General features: G+C 38.2%; 4 protein-coding genes across 10 annotated transcripts; all 4 read right to left on the reverse strand.

The window, feature by feature from the left end:
- Nucleotides 1–677: 677 nt before the first annotated feature.
- Nucleotides 678–2,223, reverse strand: LOC132096145 (probable G-protein coupled receptor 148). The gene has a single exon (XM_059501351.1). The coding sequence runs from the start codon at nucleotides 1,788–1,790 to the stop codon at nucleotides 678–680; it is 1,113 nt and encodes a 370-aa protein (XP_059357334.1). The 5' UTR covers nucleotides 1,791–2,223.
- A 184-nt stretch (nucleotides 2,224–2,407) lies between these two features.
- Nucleotides 2,408–3,908, reverse strand: LOC132096147 (probable G-protein coupled receptor 148). Its single transcript, XM_059501357.1, is given in 2 exon segments — nucleotides 2,408–3,225; nucleotides 3,228–3,908. Coding segments are annotated over 2 exon segments (951 nt in total). The 5' UTR covers nucleotides 3,637–3,908; the 3' UTR covers nucleotides 2,408–2,683.
- A 1,175-nt stretch (nucleotides 3,909–5,083) lies between these two features.
- Nucleotides 5,084–9,346, reverse strand: mterf4 (mitochondrial transcription termination factor 4). 5 transcript variants are annotated; one of them, XM_059501355.1, is made up of 5 exons: nucleotides 9,236–9,346; nucleotides 8,297–8,386; nucleotides 8,008–8,224; nucleotides 5,699–5,883; nucleotides 5,084–5,526 (listed from the first exon to the last, which is right to left on the reverse strand). In XM_059501355.1, exons 1-5 carry the CDS (start codon nucleotides 9,260–9,262, stop codon nucleotides 5,137–5,139), a joined length of 909 nt encoding a protein of 302 aa, XP_059357338.1. In that variant the 5' UTR covers nucleotides 9,263–9,346; the 3' UTR covers nucleotides 5,084–5,136. The 5 variants fall into 5 exon arrangements, with proteins under 5 accessions (XP_059357338.1, XP_059357339.1, XP_059357337.1 ...); XM_059501356.1 differs by having other exon boundaries at nucleotides 9,265–9,282; XM_059501354.1 differs by lacking the exon at nucleotides 9,236–9,346 and adding an exon at nucleotides 9,122–9,141.
- Nucleotides 9,347–9,536: 190 nt separating this feature from the next.
- Nucleotides 9,537–20,998, reverse strand: LOC132096136 (PAS domain-containing serine/threonine-protein kinase-like). Of its 3 annotated transcripts, none has more exons than XM_059501336.1 (20): nucleotides 20,789–20,998; nucleotides 19,972–20,156; nucleotides 19,727–19,894; nucleotides 19,406–19,543; nucleotides 18,996–19,127; nucleotides 18,452–18,632; nucleotides 17,950–18,134; nucleotides 17,480–17,591; nucleotides 17,286–17,387; nucleotides 16,911–17,085; nucleotides 15,154–15,989; nucleotides 13,717–13,880; nucleotides 13,368–13,523; nucleotides 13,006–13,131; nucleotides 11,686–11,820; nucleotides 11,408–11,607; nucleotides 10,805–10,938; nucleotides 10,292–10,435; nucleotides 9,988–10,174; nucleotides 9,537–9,888 (listed from the first exon to the last, which is right to left on the reverse strand). In XM_059501336.1, exons 1-20 carry the CDS (start codon nucleotides 20,952–20,954, stop codon nucleotides 9,798–9,800), a joined length of 3,717 nt encoding a protein of 1,238 aa, XP_059357319.1. In that variant the 5' UTR covers nucleotides 20,955–20,998; the 3' UTR covers nucleotides 9,537–9,797. The 3 variants fall into 3 exon arrangements, with proteins under 3 accessions (XP_059357319.1, XP_059357318.1, XP_059357320.1); XM_059501335.1 differs by having other exon boundaries at nucleotides 19,972–20,180; XM_059501337.1 differs by having other exon boundaries at nucleotides 9,537–10,174; nucleotides 19,972–20,180.
- Nucleotides 20,999–21,563: the final 565 nt, after the last annotated feature.

A 21,563-nucleotide genomic window follows, 5' to 3' on the forward strand; every position in this document is an offset into this window, starting at 1 on the left:
TTGAATTAAAGGAGAACAGTGAGGGAGTAAGTTAAGTATCTGGTAAGTTTTTTTTTTTTTTTTTTTTTTTTTTACAGGAATCTTTCAAATAACGCAAATATGTGTAAACGTTTTAACAATACACGTGCTCGCTTATCACGAAATGACAATAGTTTACATAGCTTTGTTTATCGTTTCTACGATAAAATACAGTAACATAGTTTAAGCCACCAATGTAATAATACAAAAATAATTAAAAAAGAGAGATTTTTAAAGCCTCTTATACCAATTGTAAAGCTTCATAGTTATTTCTGATAGGTTTTACAGTAGTAAATCTTAAATATATTTATAACGGTGCTACTGACTGAAGACGTATGAAGGCTGGGAAGGCTGACTTTCAGTATAATAGTTTTTTTTATTGATTTTGAAATTGAGTTTTTAGTAACCAAAATACACAGTGAATACCATAAGTAAATACACAATATCATATTAAACACAATGAATGCCATTATTACCACAATGTAAATGTTTGATTATTTTCACATATTTTTGTGACATATCATATTATTACTTACAAAACCCTAGTTGAGCTTCATTACAGATAGTTCATTTTATGTTTTAACTGGCAGCTCTAACTGGTTGATGAAAAGTTCAGCAACACCTTTTTAAAAGTCTTTCACAAGTTCAAATAAGCCTATTTATATCACAGGTGTGATAGTAGTTGGCCTATTCAGATGAAAGAACTGGAACAGCACGTTGCACAGTTCTCTATAGCGGAGCCCATACAGGTACGGCGCTAAGGCTTTGGGCAGGATGAGCAAGATGTTACACACAACCAAGGACATCCACAGGCTTGCTTTTGGGTCCATAGTCTCGCTGTTGTGGCAAAGCATCAGCTCAATCATCAAAACCAGCAGGGGACAGAAAGCCAGGAACAGGTGGAGATAATGGATGAGAAATGTTCCTCTAGCACGAGACGAGGTCTCGCCCTTCCACACGCCCGAACTACGGGTGCAAAAGTAGAGGATGAGGTAACCAGACAACACTAGAAGGAGGATGAAAATGATACCCATGACCGTCAGCAGCATGGAGACACGGAGTGGGCGGAAGTGGCTTACGGTCAAAACCATCAGCAAAGGAAGGGAGCAGAGGTGGAGGGCGCAAGGGGCCGTACTATGGTACCACAAAAACATGCCGACAGCTGCTGCAGGAATAAATACAGAGATGACCCAGATGGCAACAATTGCTCCATAGGTCCGTGACACAGGCCACAGTGCCAGGTAGCGAAAGGGGGCTAACACTGCAAAGCAGGTATCCAGTACCATTGCTGTAATGCTTAGTACCCCAGAGCTGTATAAAACCGCAGAGAGGAAGAGCAGCATGGCACACGGCCACTCCGTCATCAACACACCGGCTAAATTGATGCAGGCACTCAGGATGTTCATGCAAACAAAGAGCAGGTCACTGAAGAGAACATTGGCCAGGAGGAGGTAACGCGTCTGCTGCCGCAGGTCAACTCGGGACAGGATACGTACTAGAAGAACCGGAGTGATCAGCAGAATGGCCAGGAGGGCCAAAATGGGGCACAGCTGAAGCACCCTCATGTAGCAGGGAGGGAGGAATCCTTGCCACTCGTGCGCAAACATCTCCGCTGGGCTTTCAGAGGAGTTTGAGAACTTAGAAGAACGCATGTGAAACTCAGCTCGACCCGACTTGTTGTACCAATTGCCAAATGAACAAAGCAGAGATAAAAAAAGGTCTTCTGCAGCTAGGTAGAAACGCTCAGACTTTCCCTCCATTAGAGTTTCCATCTCTTGGCATGTGTTTGTCCGTCCAATCCAGGGCTGAAGGTAAATGTGTCTCTCCTTCCCCCTTCCTGCAGACTGTAGTAAGTGGTTTACGGGACAGATGTGGATTTGTCAAAGGCACACTTGTAAATGGTTTCCATGGAGAAGGAGAAACGGGTAAATATCACTTCACAGCTAAATGGATCAGAATGACACTCAGGGATTTTGCACCAAGGCATAAATATTGATATGTATTCCTAGAATCAGAAGTGTTGCGTAACATTTACACTCTTATTTTTGGATTGACTGATTGTTTAACTTAGAGGACTAAGTGCCTCACAGGTTAAACATTGAACGCTTACAGGAAATTGGAGAAAGACACAATCGTGTAAAAATCCTTAAATGTAAATTTATTTATCTTGCCAAGAGAACAAAACAGCATTATGCTTTGCACACAAGAGTTTGAATCAATATTGTGGGCATGCATAACAACATATATAACTGGGGAAATCTCACAATGAAAGGAAGTGAAGAAAAGAAAAATATATATGTTGCATGAATAAAATTAAGACAGATTTATAAACAACTATTATTATTATTATTTGTAATTAGGTCTTAGTGTCATTTCTTTGCGAGATTCCCTCAGTTGCATTTTATATAATTATGTTATGATGAATAACAGCACATATCTTTAGTTTAAATATGAAAATATAAAAAAGACGAAAACATTCTTAATATACTTTCATGTTAAAATGCTTTAATAAAAATGTACTAAAATGAATACTAAAACATAAAAAGTATCTTTTGAGACCTCTTTCTGGCTCAGGTGTCTTAAATTCCCTCTTTTGCAAAGGAATCCTCCAACAGAGCAACCAGATACAGTTATTGTGCATGCTTGCTCTGCTTCAAGTCCAGTTCTAGGCTGCACTCCTCTGACTTTGGTGTCGCTTCTTCCAAAACACCTGCTGGACAGTCTCGTAAATCTCATGATAGCGCAGGATGTACAGGTAAGGAGTGCAACAGCGTGGAAGCAACATCAATATGCACATATTCACCAAGTTAATCCACACTCCCACAAGATCCACGCTTTCTTCCTTTAAAAGAGCCAGCTCCACGGCAAAGACCAATGTGGGTACAAAATACATCATGAGCAACAGAGTGTGCGCCAGGAGTGTCATACGTGCCCGGGAGTACCGACTACGCCATATCCCAGACGTTTTAGTGATGAAGTAGAGGTGAATATAACAGTATACAATGAGAACAGTGCAGAGGCCGATGGCAATGATGAAGTAAAAATGAACGCCAACCTTCATCTTGTGTTCTAACGAGTGCAGCGCAATCAACATCAAACACACTGGACGGCTCTGCTTGTCACTGCCCATCACCACCTCAAACATCACTAGCAAAGAGACGGGACACACTGCTGCCGTTACCCACAAGCTCATGATTATCTTCCTGGCCGAGATGGTGGGAGAATCTCTTTGTAATGTAACGGCCAACGTACCGCCACATATGTGTCGACGACCATCAATGTGATGGTGAGCACAGACGTGCTGTATGTCATTACCATGCTCACCATCATAAACTCACACAAAAGGTTGGGCATGTGCAGGCCCACAGAGTTGCAGGAGACCATCGCAAGGTTTATGGCGAGGAAGAGCATATCGGCGAAGAGCATGTTAGCAAGGAGCAGGTAGCGGGTCTCTTGACGTAGCGTAGGAAAACACAGTATGCAGAGGGACAGAACGGGGTTGACCAGCATTGTGACAGAGGTTAGCAGAACCGTAGGGATGAGGAACAGATCCATGTGTCTGCTCTCCATTTTGTTGTACCAATCCACTGAGACGTTAACAATGAAAGACTGAGGCATATTTGGAGTTTAGTGCCACAGTATTGAGAGAATGTGTTAGGCTGAAGAACAACAGCTCCTCTGTTTACTGAGACTGGAACGGTGGAGCACATGTATGGCTTCTCTACCTACAGAAAACAGAAGAAACATAAATATACAGATGCATACACACCATATGATCTGTAAACTTTGGATGAGGCTTGAAAAAAATCAAACACAGTCCCTCCTATAATATAACTGGCAACTGACATGACAGGTTTTTGAAAGGAACGGTCACTTTAATGTGTCCTGGCTTAAAGTCCGCACCGGAAGAAGTTGTTTCTTGGGGAATTTTCATTTTAGGAAAACTGTCCCTTTAAATTGTTATAATGACCAGAACAAATCTTTACAGATTACAATTTCTCCAAAGAGAATGACGGATAAATGTTACACAAATAAATTATAACATCATTCCTTTAAAAAATTAAAACCATCAAACATTCAAAAAGCATTTTCCCTCCCAATACACAATTTGACAAAAAACTGTAAAGACTGTAAATCATTTTAACTCCCGAAAGATGATAAAACAACACTGTCCCTATCGTTATAATGGAAAGTTAACATTACTGATAATACTACATAAAAAAGGGAAGAAAGAAATATTAATAGTTTTTTAAGAAAGCATTCAAGTCACAAATCCAAGGGTTAATAGTGATGAATATGATATAAAAAATATGTTTGAGGGAAACAGAGTTTACAGGGAAAACAGGGAAATGAGTTTAATATACTTCCAAATATACCAATTTTAACCACAAATGCCAGCAGAATGTTTGACAAGCAAGAAAAACTGCAAATAATGTGTTTGTCGTACTGGTGATAAAAACTCTTAATAATAAACACAAATCATTATAAGATGGTAAGTACTGTATTTCCAACTGAACAAAACACAATTGTAAGTTTTAGCCCCGTTTAATTGGCAAACAATTCAAAGAGGAAGAATGCAATATGAACGCATGGACTACCAATCGATTTATCATGTTAAAATGGCTTGCATACCTGTTCCATACAACCACATGTCCTGCTTCCATCCAGGCCTCCATTAAACTAATGTCACCCCAGATCAATACCTCCCGACTCTGTCCTCGTTATCAGAGAGCAGCCGTTCCACTGATGCGCACAGATCCGTAAACGATCGCAAGGCACTAACACTCTTTCAGCTCTCCTTGGTTACTCAGCATTTGGTGTAAATTATGCTGACCCTCCCCATGACAGATAAACTAACACCATTATTACCTCAATGTCCATCTACACTACTATGCACCTCATATCCAGGGGAAAAAGTTTATGAAGCAATAAATGAGATGGAGGATTAAACAAATAATATACAAAAATGTTGGCATGACCACCAGCCTGTGAACAGTAGTGCTTTGCATATGTTAGGTATTTTATGCAAAAGATGAGATCATATACCCCCCCAAAAATCATGTGATTTTGCTGAATAAAATTGTTTTTATTTATTTTGAATTTATAATACAAAATGCCTCATTTCCTGTCCTTCTTGTAACCAGTGTTCCACTTTCTCCTGTGCAGTCCGTCATCTTCATAATCATCTTTATTCTCCCCATCCTCATCACTGCTGTATTCGTTCTCCCTCTCTTCTTCCTCCTGCTCTCTTGCCACCAGTTTGCGAAAAACATGGAACTCCTCTGCAGTTGCCATGGCGACCTGCGTCAGGTAGGTTTCCTCAGAGATGCAGAGGACGTCTTTGAGCGGTGGGTTGAGGATGAGCGTTTGGCCCTTCTTGTCTGGCGTCTGGTAGCGTCCCCTCCGCTCCAGAAAACAGTGCCGACAGCGCAGCTCAGACAGAGGCAACCTGAACAGCTTAGCCTTTACCATCTCTGGCTGCCGCACGCCCATACGGAAATACGCATACTGCAGGGAGAAAACAAGCTGTGCGTCAGTTTGAAACTACTCTTAAACACTAACTTGCCTTTTAAATGGCAATTTCAACATCATCAGAACAACATTTACACAGACAGTTTACCCCAAATTGTGTACTGTCATCAGAGCCAGGAAAATTTTTAGTGACAAATACCAGCCCTACTTGAAATTTGTACTCCAGCTGAGCCAAATCCTCCTCCAGAACCTCAGGCGAGTCTCTGAGGATGTCTGTGACCTGATGGATGGTGAAGAGGCATTTCTCTCTGAGCAGTCGGGACACCATGTTTACCCTCTTGACTGGCAGGAGCATGACCTTGGGGTAGTGACTGATCATCCTCTGCAGACTACCTGTGGACAGATTTCAGACTCTCCATCAATGGCATTCAAACTGGGGCCTATGGACACCCGATGGAGCACTAGAGGGTCCATGGAAAATTTCAGAAAGGGGGAACAGTGAGGGGGGAAAAGAACAACAACAACTAAAATCTGCATAAAATAAAAAAAAGTTCTTAGTAGGGCGGTCAAACAGATTAATCGTCTGTTTATATAATATGTGTGTATATTTATATGTATATATATTTATACATACATGAAATATATGTAAAAAAAAGATTATTTCTATACAGTAAACATGAACTTTTATTTTGGATGCACTTAGTTATGATTAATCAATTTGACAGCCCTAATGATTAATTATCATCTCTTATTACTTGTTACATATGTTCATATAGCTTGTGTTTTTGTAAAACTGCTTTGTAACAATATTTATTATAAAAAGTGCTACACAAGTAGATTTTAGTTGAATTAAAATATGTTTATCTTATATTACTAAAGTTTATATTTTAAAAATAAAGTCTCATTCATTTGATATATATTTACACCACTGTTCAAAGATTTGAGGTTGGCAAGATATATTACATTTACATTTAGTCATTTAGCAAACGCTTTTATCCAAAGTGACTTACAAATGAGGACAGTGGAAGCAATCAAAAACAACAAAAGAGCAATGATATATAAGTGCTATAACAAGTCTCAGTTAGCTTAAACATAGTACACGTAGCAAGGGCTTTTAAATAATATTATAAATAAAAAGAAAACAGATAGACTAGAAAAAGAATAGAGCAAGCAAGTGTTAGAAGTTTTTTTTATATAAATTGTATATATTAATAAGCTTCCTTTTTTATTTAAAAGTCTCTCACAATTATTTGACCAACAATACATTAAAACAGTATTATTGTGAAATATTAATACCATTTCAAATCACTGTTTGCTATTTTAATATATTTAAAAATGTAACTTATTTCCTGTGATACAAATCTGAAGCCTTCAGTGTCACACAGAAATCATTCTAATATGATGATTTGCTGCTTAAAACATTTTCTTATTATTATCAACGTTATCAAACAAATGTGCTGCTTAGTTTTTTGTTTTCAGGATTCTTTGATGAATAGAAAGTTTGAAAGAACAGCAATTAATTCAAAATAAACTTTGTAACATTATAAATGTCACTTTTAAAGCAATGTTTGATTAAAGCATCCTTGCTGAACAAAACAGTATTGAACTTCCTGTTAATAATCAGAGACTTTAAAAAGCATGTTCAATCAAAAAGAAAGCTCTGTCCTCATTTGCTCACCCTCAAATTGTTCCAAAACTATATGAATTCCTTCTTCTGTGGAACATTTGGTCTATACAGTGAAAGTCAACGGTCACCAAAACAGTTTGGTCTGCTAACATTATTCAAATATCATCTTTTCCATTTTGGAAGAAAGAAATACAAAAAGCTTTGGGACCACATAAAGGTGAGTTAATGTTTTCAGTGAACTATCCCTTTAAATGGTTATAATGGCATGAATTAATCTTTCCAGTTTACACTTTCTCCAAAAAATAATGATGGATAAATGATACAACAACACTGTCAATCCTGATTTGTTTTCAAATTAAAACCATCAAACATCAACTTCAAAGAATAGTAGTTTTTAACCAAGACAAAATTCATGCAAATTATTTGCAAATTATTTGTTTGTTGTACTGTGGCAGAAACTCATCTTTAAAAAAAAAACCCATCATAACATGATATGTAGTTTGAAAACACTATTTCTGTAAGTTTACAAAACAGTTCTGTTAGTTTCAGCCCAGTTCCAATGTTTTTGAAAGAAGTCTCTTATGTTCACAAAGGCGGTTAAAAAAATACACCAAAAATAGTCATGTTGTGAAATAGTAATACAATTTAAAATTACGGTTTTCTATTTTAATATAATTAAAAGGTGATTTATTACTCCAGTCTTCAGTGTCACATGATCCTTCAGAAATGTGAAAACCATGATATTCTTTTTTTTCACGGTTGCTTGAAGAATAGAAAATGAAAAAGAACAGTATTTATTTGAAATAAACCTTTCTAAAAATTCAGTTAAATATAAGTATTAGTATATTAATGACAAAAAATAGCGGTGTAATTTACTAAAAGACAATTACCTTCTACCAGTCCCATCTTCCTCAGATGATCAATGCGCTGCTGTAAGTCTGCACCTTTAAGTGAATATACTTCTGGACACTTCTGCATTATTTTCAGGATACTGGAGGGATTTAAGCCCAGGAGCAACAGTGCTGTCAGAACAGATGGAACATGTTTCCCACGGCTCTTCGTAGCACCTTCATGCATCTCCTTGGCTTGAGTTTCTGAGAAGCCCAACTGGAGCAAAGAGCACAGGGTGACCTGATTCCCAGGTGTGTGGGTGACCTGACCACTGTGAGGTGGATTTACTTGATGGGGCTCTTGTGTGGAGGAGAACGCCATATGACCTCTTCTCATCCCCACAGGACAAACACTCCATCTCCACATCCATCGCAACATCTGAGATACAGAGGGAGGAAGTGCTGTTCAGTTCAACACATAATGGCCCCAAACTGTTAGGACACACTAAATATATTTGGAAGAAAATATAAAACCATGCAACAGCTTTTCTCACTTAATAGTCAGTTTCCTTTGTATATGTATCTGAATAGATAGACAAGGGAGCTCTTATTTTATATATATATATATATATATACATTTTCCTTTTTTTCTTTATTAAATGCTGTTTTTGTATGTCGTCTGCTTAATGATTAAATGCAAATTTAATAAGAAATGAAATTAGAATTTTAATTCGGAAGATAGCACAGATGTTTGAAACCAACTCACAGAAACACTGCTGCAGAAAACTAGCATTTGTGTAGTTTGACTTTTACCCGTGTGTGTATTGAACTGTCTATGCTGTAACTATTTGTTGAGGGGCTAATATAAACTATTTGAATAACATTTTTGCTTTTTTTTGTCATTTAGTCACTCAAAAAGGAACGTCCAATAAATAGATTACATTAAGAGAATAAAGTTGTATTATTCAGTAAGTTAGGTATAGCACTGACCTTTCACTTCCATGCATTAAAGGCAGCTGTTGTTTCATTCAAAATTATTCTTAGTTTTAACAAACGTTACACTTCTTACTATAATATTAAATAAGCTATTTATTCATTTCTTTTTATTGTGCGGTTGATCATTAATGAATGCTACTCCGATTCCCACAAGCAAATCAAAGAAACCGCTTCTTACCAAGTGACAAATCGTAATATTTATTACGGTAGCTATATAGCAGTGGTTGAACATTCAGTCTAGCGTCTCATTTTCTGATTACGTAAAATATTTATTTTGTCGTTTCGTCCTCACCTGTTTTCTGCATACATGTGTACCCATACCTGTGCCGCGTCAAAATACTCCCGCACTGAAACAACAGTCTAGAGCTCAACAGTTCCGGATGTTTGAACGGAAGACAAACAAAATATTTTATTGAAGAATTCCATTGATATTAACTATGGTAGAGGCTTTACAAAGCCTGTGTAAAATGTGAAATAAAAGGAAACTGAAATTATACCAATAACAATTTATTAATAGTATAAATATTGAAACGTTAAAAATTATTAAAATACATAGAACTTAAAAAAAAAAAAACAACAAACAAAAAAAAAAGCTTTTAAATTTTTGAAGGCCTAATAACAAATATCTTGAAGCTCAGTTGACCCTCATCCAGGTCTAGTGCATGTGCCATATGTTTTAACAGGACAATCCTGGTGCTCAACACCACAGTATTAACAGTAACAAACAGCAAGCACATTCGACATCTCAGAATGCAATGTTTTTAAAACTCCATGAAAGATAAAAAAACAACACATTGATAAATACACTCATATTCCTTCACCAAACACAGAGATAAAGCTGTTCCTTAGCAACACTAATTGCTTCCATTCCCAGTCACACTTTCCTTTTGCTCTTTGGACGGACTGGTATCATCAAGGAGGACAGCGGCAGGTGGACGGAGAGTTCTGCAGAGACTGTGCATTAGTGCTCATGGTGACATTAGATGTAATGTCATAATTAGCTGAGCAGAACACATTAGTGCTCCTTTCACAACAGTTCCTCACTCGTCGGTGAGATATTTCAGCAGCTCAGACTGCAGCGCGGCCATTGTTCTCCTCTGCTCCTCATCCTCCTCCTCATCTTCATCTTCTAATGGAGTGTCCTCTGATGTGCTCAGATTGTTTTCGGGGTCCAGGTAGAGCTTGTCTACCCGTTGCACACGTGAGTTGGGCTCCACATGTTCTTTGGATTCTGAGATAAAGTATATGATGTATGAAGCTCTGCATCATTTGATTTAAAGAAAAAGGTGTTGGAGCTGAATATTATCATCTTTTGGTGGATAAAATAACCTAAAACCAATTCTCTTACCATTGTTGGAGGGGAAAACCTCTCCCCACGAGTACTCTGCTTGATTTATGGGTTGCTGAATCCACTGCGACTCCAAGAGCTCCTCGAGAGTCATTCTCTGATCAGCCACTGGGTGCAAAAGACCAACCAACAGTGCATACAACTCTAAAAACAAGAATAAAGTAACAGGTTAAACCGTAATAAATGGTGTTTTTGCAAGTTTTATTTAAAAAAAGTAATGTCCTAAGTCTCATTTGAGTACATGAGAACAACTATCTGCCAATTTAAAGGGAAACAAGTATTTTTTGACATATATTGTGTCCTATTTAAAACATAAAAATTTTCTTCAACTTATTAGAAAACAAGACAAAGACAAAAAATACTGAGGAAGATTTCATCTTTTTGCTCCAATTAAGACCCTTTTAATGCCTTCAACTGTGGAAGGGAGAAAGACCCACAAAACCTTGAATAAAGCAAAATTAATGATGTATCTCCAGTCAGTCTTCATGGCTGTGATGAAGCAGAGCTGCAAACCTGTAGAGATCTGGCATGGAGGGTTGAGTCGGGCCTGCAGGGTTTCCTCCACACTGCAAAACGGGTTTTCACTGAAGAGTAGGGTGTATAAGAGCACTCCTAGAGACCACATCTCCAGCTCTGGACCCTCGTACCTACAGTACATACATCAAAAATAAATAAATAAAATTCTCATATTTAACCTGTATGTGAGAGTAAAATGCTTTCTTGTATTCACCTCACCTGACATTCACCTACAAAGGCTTAAAGTCAACATAAAAACTGCATTTCACAACCTTTTTAATCATTTTTCAAAGTTATTCAAACCTATTTTAATATCCAAACAGGATTTATGAAACCTGAGTGAAAAAAAAAGTAAAATAAATTTTTATTGAGGGAAAATAAAGAAAGACCATCTCTGATGATTCGTGCACATGAATGTTCAAGGGTTTCATGGTGATCTCAGTCAAACTGTAGTTAATACATTGCTTAGACATGAATATATAACCTTTATGTTCCCGTTCTCAGACCCTTATCCACTTGATCCTATCCTGTATTCTGCCCTTATCAATCTCAGATGCACAGATGGAACTGAGATGGGCTGTGTGATGTTTCAGTATGTACCGGTTTCCCTGAAGCACCTCTGGGGAGCAGTACTCCAGAGTGCCAGAGAAGGTGTAGAAGAGCTTTCCAGGTTCCAGCAGTGCAGCAGAACCGAAGTCGATCAGCCGGATGTGGAATTTAGAGTTTATGATGATATTTTCATCCTTTATGTCCCTGTGGAGCACTCTTTTGCCACGCAGGTAACTCACTGCGGCTACCAACTAAGTACAGAAATATATACATCAGAAAAAAGTGATCCAATTACAACATCTCAAGAGTTCTCATAGCCTGTTTCTCACCTGTCTGAAGATGTAGCTCACGAGAGGCTCATCCAGTCTCGGCTGCATGTCGATGAACTCAAACAGGTCAAGCCCATCCCCATGTTTCTCCATGACCATTTGGAAGAATCGCTCATTCTCAAACACCTCCAGCACCTGCAGCAAAAAAGGAATACACTCATAAACACCAATAGTGAACATACTATAACTAGCATTTTGACAATGCCATACTTTAACTCTAAATGTATTATTCAAACATCTGGTAAATAAAGATAACCTTAAAAAAACCTTAATGACCATTTTCTGTTTTAATATTTGAATATGTCATTTATTCCTGTGATTAATTTTCAGCAGCCAATACTCTACCTGATCACATGATCATTCAGAAATCATTATAATATGCTGATTTAAAGTGCCCCAATTATGGGTCATATGAAGGGTTCATAGTTTGGTTTTGGGAGACTCCAACAACAGGTTGACATGCATGCAAGATAAAAAAAACAACAACACTATCATTGTTTTATAATATGCATTTATTTTTACCTTACTTGATCAACGACTCCCAAACGTTTTTCTAAACCCCTCCTCTGCATGACGCTATTCTCCAGTAATTGGTCGATTTCATTTCATCATGAATGCCTGTAATGCCTGATAAAGCAGCGTTTGTGAGCGCAGTGCTGCTTTATGTACAGCGTTACCGGGGAACAGCTATTTTTACCACTGAAAAGTTATGGAAATGGCAAAGAATGAATTTGTATTTTCATTCAGACCAATTCCCAAGTGGGCTGGCAATATGCTAATATTTTATGTTTACATGAAACACCTTGGAATTCGTTTTAAAAATGACTTGTTTCAATAACTTCATACACAATTCACTTTCAGATTTAAAACTCTGCAGGATGTTTTCATCCACTTAGAGAAAAGCCCTTTTCAAAAATCCATAATAGTGACACTTTAATAAAATGGAATAAAATGATTTTCCAGGATTTATTTATTTGAAAAAGAAATACTTAGTAACATTACAAATCTCATTGTCTCCAATTTGATGCATCCTTGCAGAAATTAAATTAAATATAAAGTTTAAATAGAAAAAAAAAATTCTTACCGACTAGTAACATTTGCATTGTTGTGCATTTTTAAACGAGATAAATAGTACAGTAAAACTGTCATTTACAATGAGGTACAAGGTTTTTAAGCATGTGAACAGACTGAAATTGACATTCGACAACAACATTTGCATATAGGGAACCTGGTGGCCAATTGTTTTTAAAGAGGCTGTGTTGCATTATTTAATTTGGCTACAAATATTTAATATGAACTCAAACAGTTCTCTCAAGGTACCTTCACAATATTGGGATGTTGCAGGCGAACCAGTATAGCCACTTCTTGACTGACCCGGCCCAGATCAGGATCATCCACCCAGCCTTCACTCACCACTGCACTTTTCCTAATAAACTTCACAACCACCTGAAATTAAAGTGAGAGATAATAAATTCAAAATCTCTTCACCAGCTCATATAATTGTCCATAAAAGACTACATGCACCCTACAGCAATTACACTGACTCCGTGTGTAAACATCCTCTCTGGAGAACCCTGACCAAGGTTTGAACAACTGACGTCATTGTTATCAAGTTATTATCTTGCATCCGGATGAATATGAGTGTATGAACAGCAGTGAGTGCAGAAAAGAATGTCACTGACTTCCTGTTCATCTATCCTTCTTGCAGCGAGCCAGACAAAGCCGAAGGCTCCCTTTCCAATAGAGCACAGCGGACGATAGTCTTCTTCAAAGTAACCCTCACATGCCCCAGACTGCTCCAAGTCCACAGAGGAGCGCAAGGCATCTGAACGAACTGCCTAAATGATGAAGAAAGAAAGGTTAAATGTAGGAAATCATTAGGAACCAGAAACCGTTTGGTTTGATTCTTCAAAATATCTTCTATTGTGTTCCACAGAAGAATGAAGAATGAGAATGTTTGTAATAACATTTGGGGTATTCCCCAAAATCTCCTTTTAAAGAGCTCATTTTTAAAGCATTTAGGCAGATCACCTCAGCGAGACTGCAGGCAAAGGCCTCCTGTTCTGGGGCTCCTGTCCACACTGTGCTCTGTGGCGCCTCCTGGTGGTGGAGCAGGAGATGACTCCCACTCAGCCACAGACAGACCAGAGAGCTGCCGCTGGACAGGGACATCCAACGTACATCACACTGCACCTCTACACAGAGTGAGAAAGAAACACTGAAAATGACCACTTTATCAGTTGCCATGCACTGACGCATCATAAATGTACAGTAGACAAGATGGATAGTGCTTTTAAGACCTGGCATACAGAAACAATACACAGTTTGAACAGGACAAATGAAGTACAGCAGGAGATAACATACAGTAATCACAAAATAAACCCAGACAAGGGTCTTGGATCACCCTGAAGGGGTTTATTTTATGATAATGACTACAATATCAAGCTTATTACATGGCTACTTGCCAAATAAATACATGGATATAAAATGTTTATTTGAAGTTTAAATTATTTTATCATCGCACTGGCAGATTACTTTACAGGGATAGGTCACCCAAAATTAACATTCTGTATTTTAATCACAGTCATATTGCTGCAAAACTTTCTTCTTTGGAACATAAAGAAAATACATATATTTTGCAAAATATCACTGTCCATTTAATGGAATTCAGTGGGCTCATATGCTGTTTGGTTCCCAAATATTTTCAACATTTCTTACGTTGGGTTCAAGCAAGTCATAAAAAAAACTGGGTGAACTGTCCCTAAAGGCTTCCACTAGTAAAAATTAACTACAACAAAGTAGAAAACAATGAGCCTTGCAAAAAAAACATGAACAACTCCACAATATTAAAACAATAATGTAATGGATGTACAGATCCAAGTTTTGGATCAGTAAAAAGTCTCTTATGCTCATCAAGGCTACAGTTATTTGACCAAAAATACAGAAGAGAAAATTATTTTGTGAAATATTTTTGCAATTTAGAATAAGGATTTTCTATTTTAATGTACTTTAAAATATAATGTATTCCTGTAAAGCAAAGCTGAATTTTCAACATCACTCCAGTCTTGTGACACATGATCCTATAGAAACCATAACGCAAGAGTGCGTTAAATGTAATAATAAATGTAATAATAAACACTTATATTGTTAGAACATATTTATATTTTGAATAAATGCTGGAAAAATTTCTGATGAAAATTCAGCTCTGTGTCACAGAAATAAATTATATTTTAAAGTACATTATTAATTATAATATTAATCTTACTGATCCCAAACTTTTGAATGGCAGTGTATATATTATTACTATCATTAATCTGCAATGCAATATATTTTTCTATGGACTTGTTTCCTCTATTTTAAAAGGTCTTTCCAACATTAACTATCCCTTACATAATCTCATACAATATGGTCATTACTGGTCCCTAGTATACTTACAACGGTTAAACTAGAGGGACATAGTTGACATACCAATTGATTTTCCATCTCTGTTGTAGCAGGTCACATGAATCCTTCCTTCTGGAATGGAATAGTTCGTCTTCACTTTTTTAGGAGTAGATGTGGTAGGAGTGTCGCCTGGTAACATTATTCCACCCTTCCGGAGATCCAAGGCATTCCGGATTTCCGGTGATAGGGCAAAATTTTGCGTTTTCTCTTGCTCTGGAGAGATTTGAGCCTCTGCTTCAAGGTCGGATTCCACAATGAAGGGTGAAGGAGTACGCAGGAGCTCAGCAGTGTCACATGAGGTAAGCGAATGGTTAAGATCTGCAGATGCACTTAGGATCTCAACACTGTCATTCAGGTCCATCTCTGACATGGCATGAACAATGACATCTCCATTAGAGTTCAAATCCAGAAACGTGCTGCCCGATTCCGCTAGGTGATGTCCCTGCTGAGACTCATCTAACTTTTCAGGACCAGAGCCACCCACAAGCCGCTCGCAGAACCCAGACGATGACCCACTGCCCAGGGAAATCACCTCAAAGCTGGATTCCTGGAGCTGAGCTTTCTCTGAACACTGGCAGGCCTTTGTGGGAAGTTTTGGATGTGGCACAGTGGCACAGGACTTTACTGGAGCTTCTTTACGGTTTGAGTTTTGGGCTATGGGGGCATCTCGCCTAGCAAAGATCTGCTCGGATGGGCCACAATGAGGAGAGACAGTAGTGGAGAGGTAGGTTTTATGGACTTCCTGGGACTCCACCAGAGCAAAGGTCTGTAGCAGAGCGGTGGTGTTGGCAGAGTCAGACTCAGACCCTCGAGGAGTCACATCCACAACCTGCTCACTAAGCTCTGTAGTGTCATCTAACCTGAGAACAACCGAGAGAATCATGATATCTGAGAATAATGAATGACAATCTGCAACATCTATATTGCCAAGGCAACATTTCTCATTTCAAATTAGTTGATGTACTAAAATAAATTTGACATTGAAATGTAAAATAAAAAATAAGAAAACAATTACAAAAACACAAATTAATAAAATCTGAACCAAAATGTAAATGAAAAGGGAAAATACATAAAAATGAAAACGAATTGAAAATATTAATAAAAATTATAAGTCTCAATGATACTAAAACAACACTGCTAAAATGTGCTTTTTATGAATAGGCAAGGCAAGTTTATTTATATAGCACATTTCACTGATGCTGCCTTCAATTGCTTCCAGAATGATCGTAAATAGGAATGTGGAAGTTAAAAATTGCATATGAAAGCACTGTGAAGTCGACTGCTTGAATTTGTCGAGTTCATAATCACAAGTGGGATTTATAAAGTTTCTGATAGCACGCCAAAGCACAATAAGACTGACTTATAAAATGAGTATGTTTTCTGTAAAGATAACAGGCTTGTATTAATAGTGGAATGTTTATTTGCAAAGACCAGCATTAGTACTGCAGGAGCATGAAGCTACACACCAAGAAGCTCCGCCCTCTTTTCTAATGGGCCCGGGAGCACCAGCTCATTTGCATTTAAAAACGGTGCATTTTGGCTCATAGCCTAATAGTGTCAATTTGAATAAGCTATAAAAATTATCTGTGGGGTATTTTAAGTTAAAACATCACATACACACTTTGGGTATATCAAAGACTTCTACATCTTGAAAAAAGGGCATAGCAGGTCACCTTTAAATAGTATTAAATTCTGACATGCTGAAATGCTATTTACTCTTAATCTATGCATATTAATAAAGAAAGAAAACTATTAGTGGAGGATTTAGTGGAGTATCTAACCCATTCAGTGGTGTGGAGGTGACAGCAGGTGAGGTCAAGGTTGATATGATGCTGTTCTCCTTCTCCAGTTTAGCGTTTGTCCCAGTGAAGATCCTCTTCCCTTTCCCAAGACCTGCTTTCCTACGCTTGGCTAGATGCACCATCACACTGTCACCAGCAAGCACTGTGTTTGGATCTGAACATATATCATTCAATTAGCCATAAACCAAGTTACAGCATGAAGAAAAAAACAAAACAAAAGAAAACCCTGTTACAACAATAAATAAATACAACCAAAAATTAAATAAGAATGAAATAATTAAGTGACAGCAATAGAATATAATACAATATAATATTATATAGGCTGAGTGTGAAGCAATAAGATAAGGAACTCACTATATGTGTCCTGTTGATCTTTCTTAGTTGTGAGCATGCCAGTAGAGAGGGTTAGAACATCAGCAGGGTGACAGCTAGCACTAGCCAAACATCTACAGGGGTCTGAGAAGTAGGCAGGTAAGAAGTGAGGGGACGTTAGTGCAGCATCACAAGCTAAAGTGTGTGCATCCTTAAAGAACATCTCTTCTCTGTACCTGTGCAACTGTCAGAGGGGCTGGATGCATCATGTGGATGAGATTTAGGGTGGTCGCTTCGGTCCGCAGCACGAACCCGCTCATAAAATGCCGGTATCAGGTACGTGACATTCTACACACAGGCCTGCTGTTAGCATGTAAACTAGCTTGGAAACATTGCTTATGAGCTGGACTCAACATTATCATTAATATCGTTGTTAATTGAAATTGAAAGATGACAAATACACATATGCATTAAGCACATTTGTATACAAATTTAAATACAAATATAGAATTAGAAATTTTTAACTTAAAAGAAAACAAAAGCACATCACAAAAACCAATTGAAAATATTCATAATTATAACAGTACATAAATACTTCTAACACTAGATAAATCAAATTGGACTGACTAAAACTTTTAATTAAAAGTTTTGTAAAGAGTTATACAAACATCACAAATCCCAAGGGAATGCTTCATAGCATCTGTACCTTTCCGAGCAGCTGACTGCTGTTGTATCCGAGCAGCAGAGAGCTGAAGGGGTTGTTGAGACTGTGAATGGTGCCGTTGGGCTGAAGTGTCAAGAGGCAGCTACTGGGAGCAAACACACACACTGACCCAAAGTACAGCACATCTGCACTGGGGGACAGGACACCACCCGCGCCTGATTTACCCCCTGAGGGACAAGAGAGTACTACAATGATCACACTGAAATCAATAGCAATTTAAGTTACATCTAATTTAATTAATCAGCAACTAAGTTAATTAGCTTGGACAAATACCAACAAGAAACTAATCAAATACAAAGATTTCCTTTATGTCAGAGAAAATGTTGGAAACTCACTTTAACTAGTAGCTCCGGGCTATAAATAAATCCTCACAGATACAGAAATCTGCATTTTTTTTTAAATCGATGTCAGTGTGACTACGGTCTGTTGAAGTAACTATCTGTTATTAAACTGCACGCTCTGCATTGAAAGAGTGAGGACTGACCGGTAGGAGTTCGGTTGGTCTGTCGAGAGCTTGTGTGTGAACCATCAGAAGGTTCTGGATGTGCCGATCCTTTAATCTGCAGCGGTGATCTTCCACAGGACACAGCAGCCTGCAGACGCACACATGCTGGTACCACCACACCAGACCTGGCCTGAACATGCAATCTCTGAACACGCAACACCTGAATCACAAAGGTAAAGAAACAAGCTGAGTGAAGGTGCACAGTAGACTATTATATACATATATGAATTGAAATATAGCTGAATTTTTTTGTGAAAGTGAAAGTGACATTCAGCCAAGCATGGTGACCCATACTCAGAATTCGTGCTCTGCTTTTAACCCATCCAAAGTGCACACACACAGAGCAGTGATAACACACACACACTGTGAACACACATGCACTCCCCCCACCCACAATTCCTGCCGACCCGAGGCTCGAACTCACAACCTTTCAACTGGGAGTCCGACTTTCTAACCATTAGGCCACGACTTCCCACTAGCATGACCAAACAAAGCTTAAAATTTTTTTTAGAAACATTGAGACCTTGGGAGTCCTGCAATTGAAGGGGATCTGTAGTGACGGCATCAGAGACATGATTGACAGGCCAGTCATCTCCTCAGCAGTGTGGTAATCATAAAGATGGGCAAAAGTGGCATCACAACTAAGGATTCCACCCTGAGGAAATAGGAGAAGCTTATTTATTCCTGTGATGGAAAAGCTGATTTTTCAGCAGTCATTACTCCAGTCATCAGTGTCACATGATCCTTCAGGAATCATTCTAATATGCTTACCGACGCCAAACTTTTAAAAATCAACAGTTAAATTGTTGATTTTTATAGTATAATATCAACACAAGCTTAATTAAATCAATCAAATTATGCTTACAGATGATTAACTTTATACATAAGGTTAACCTTTCAGTGCACAATTAGCTGCAAGGGAATAAGTCTCACATTTTGAGTGAAAGTCACGTGTGCTGTGATTCTCTCCACTCGCTCCAGCAGGAGCTCTAAGATCTGCTGCCGCTGCTCTGGTATCTGAAGCCACACAGACACCGGAAACTCATCTCCTGTCAAACTCACTGCGCTCACCTGCGGAGAGAATGAGCCATAGCTGGGCTTTAATTAATGATGCTCACATCCAGCACAGGAAAGCAGAGATCAGAGCCATGGACAAAACATGCAGCGTGGAAGAAATAAAATGACTCATGACTCATGAAACTATTTAGTGACAGCTAAGTGAATTGTCGTTTAATTAACCACAGTGTTTCATACCACTTTTGCAGAAATAGCAACTAGGTTTCCATCAGAATCCAGAGTCTCCTCCTTCAGGACTTCCTCTAGCATCTGACTGGCTCTTAGGAGAGAAGTCAGCTTCTGTCCGATCAAATCACTGTATCCACACTCAAACAGCTTACAGGCATGTTCATTTGCATCCAAAACCTTGCAAAAGTAGATAACATCAATAAATAATAATTTCAATAACTCAATAATTCAAAGAATAGGTGTACCTATAATACCTGTAATGTTGTGTAGTTAATGGACAGGACAGCTTTATTGGGGTTAATGGTGAGAGCTGTGCCTCTTTTTTCTGGAGCGGTACACATGAGTTGTCTGAGCAGAGAGCTCTCCAACACTGGAGACCCATGAACTGATGAAGGAGACACGGGGTGGAAGCATTGCAGATCAGAGATCCTCATTGCTTCTGATGAACCAACATGAGAATCACCTTTCAGAAAACAAGTTGAGTAAAAATGCATATTCTGTCAATTTACTCCTTTCATCCTTTACCACAACCAATTAAAAAAAGTTTTTTTTTTTTAGAAAGAATGTGTTAATTTGATCAAACATGATAATGAAGGCATTTAATTTACAAAACCAAAAAAATCTATTTGAGATAAATGCTGCTCTTTTTTAATCATTCAAATAATAAATGTAAAAAAGTTTTTAAAAGTAGTAGTGTTTTTTTTCCCCAAACAGTGAAAGTAAATGGTGACTGAGGCTGCATTCTGTCATTCTTATATTTTTGTCTTCCAAATAGTCATACAAATTTCGAACAAAATAAGGGTTACCAAAAGCAACCCAATCACCTGTTTTGGCCAAACTAGAAAACCATCTTCTTAAGCAAACACTCTGAAACTCACTGCTGAATTACCATATTTTTGGAAAAAAAAAAAAACATTTGGCAACAACTTCTTAAGAGATCTCCCTTGTGGTACCATTTTTTTTTTTTTGGTCAAGAACTACTGTTATATGCTGAACTGTTTTATTTTTTATAAGCTTTATCGTTATTAATATATATTATGTAAAATTTGGTATCACTTCAGTCTGGCCCACCTGATGATGCGTCCATGCTGTTGAGAGTGCAGTTGCGCGCGGAGGGGAAGGACTGGTTCATACAGAAGGAGTCGGTCTTCATCACCGTGCTGATACTGCAGTCATCATCAGCAGCACAAACACTGTCGCCCCTGGGGCTGCTCCTCCGGCCCTGCATCAGCCACATCGCCGAAGCGCTTTAAATCAAAGTCGACAGTCACAAATACGATTCTAACCAACGCCGTTATTGTTTTCCAGACTAGCGAGAAAGCTTGCTCATATATATCGCATTACAAACTAATACGTCATGCTTATAAGGAGCACGACTCACCCAGCACACACTTCTCGTTTCTACAACACTCGCTGTGCTTTCAGTTTACTGCCTGCTGCCTTGGAGACAGAGAGAGGGATTGTTCCTTCTTTCCTTTTAGACGGCTAGATTGAATAATAAATAACGAAACAAACTCTATCTTATAAACAAACAGGATTTTTCAGTTATCAATAGCCATAAACAGTGTTGGTTCGAAGTATTTGCGTTAATTATATCACATGGCCTACAATGTTTGGCGCGTATGGAATCGAAATAAGTTGACGAGAGGGGAAAAGCCAATGAAAAAAACGGAATTTTAAAATTGACAGGGAGTTAATCCAATAGAAAATTGCAGTGGGCGGGGCTAAATGCATTAAGGGAGGAGTGTAGTCTCTATGGAGAAATAAGGTAATGTTTATGTTACTCAGTATTTAATCTGTCTCATGTGGCCTAGCCCCCCTCCCGTTTACTTAGTTATGGCCTAGT

Source organism: Carassius carassius, chromosome 20, assembly GCF_963082965.1.
Source record: "Carassius carassius chromosome 20, fCarCar2.1, whole genome shotgun sequence".
NCBI lineage: Eukaryota > Metazoa > Chordata > Actinopteri > Cypriniformes > Cyprinidae > Carassius > Carassius carassius.

What these genes read in the sequence shown, in the direction of transcription:
- LOC132096145 (XM_059501351.1), bottom strand. Translation starts at nt 1,790, where the DNA reads ATGGAAACTCTAATGGAGGGAAAGTCTGAGCGTTTCTACCTAGCTGCA.
- mterf4 (XM_059501353.1), bottom strand. Translation starts at nt 9,262, where the DNA reads ATGGGTACACATGTATGCAGAAAACAG. An exon ending in CACATGTATGCAGAAAACAG is followed by an intron (nt 8,387 to 9,235) that starts GTGAGGACGAAA and finishes TCTGTATCTCAG; the next exon opens with ATGTTGCGATGGATGTGGAG. An exon ending in GAAGATGGGACTGGTAGAAG is followed by an intron (nt 5,884 to 8,007) that starts GTAATTGTCTTT and finishes ATCTGTCCACAG; the next exon opens with GTAGTCTGCAGAGGATGATC.
- LOC132096136 (XM_059501335.1), bottom strand. Translation starts at nt 20,954, where the DNA reads ATGTGGCTGATGCAGGGCCGGAGGAGCAGCCCCAGGGGCGACAGTGTT. An exon ending in TTAACTACACAACATTACAG is followed by an intron (nt 19,895 to 19,971) that starts GTATTATAGGTA and finishes TACTTTTGCAAG; the next exon opens with GTTTTGGATGCAAATGAACA. An exon ending in CCCCTCTGACAGTTGCACAG is followed by an intron (nt 17,388 to 17,479) that starts GTACAGAGAAGA and finishes CCTACTTCTCAG; the next exon opens with ACCCCTGTAGATGTTTGGCT.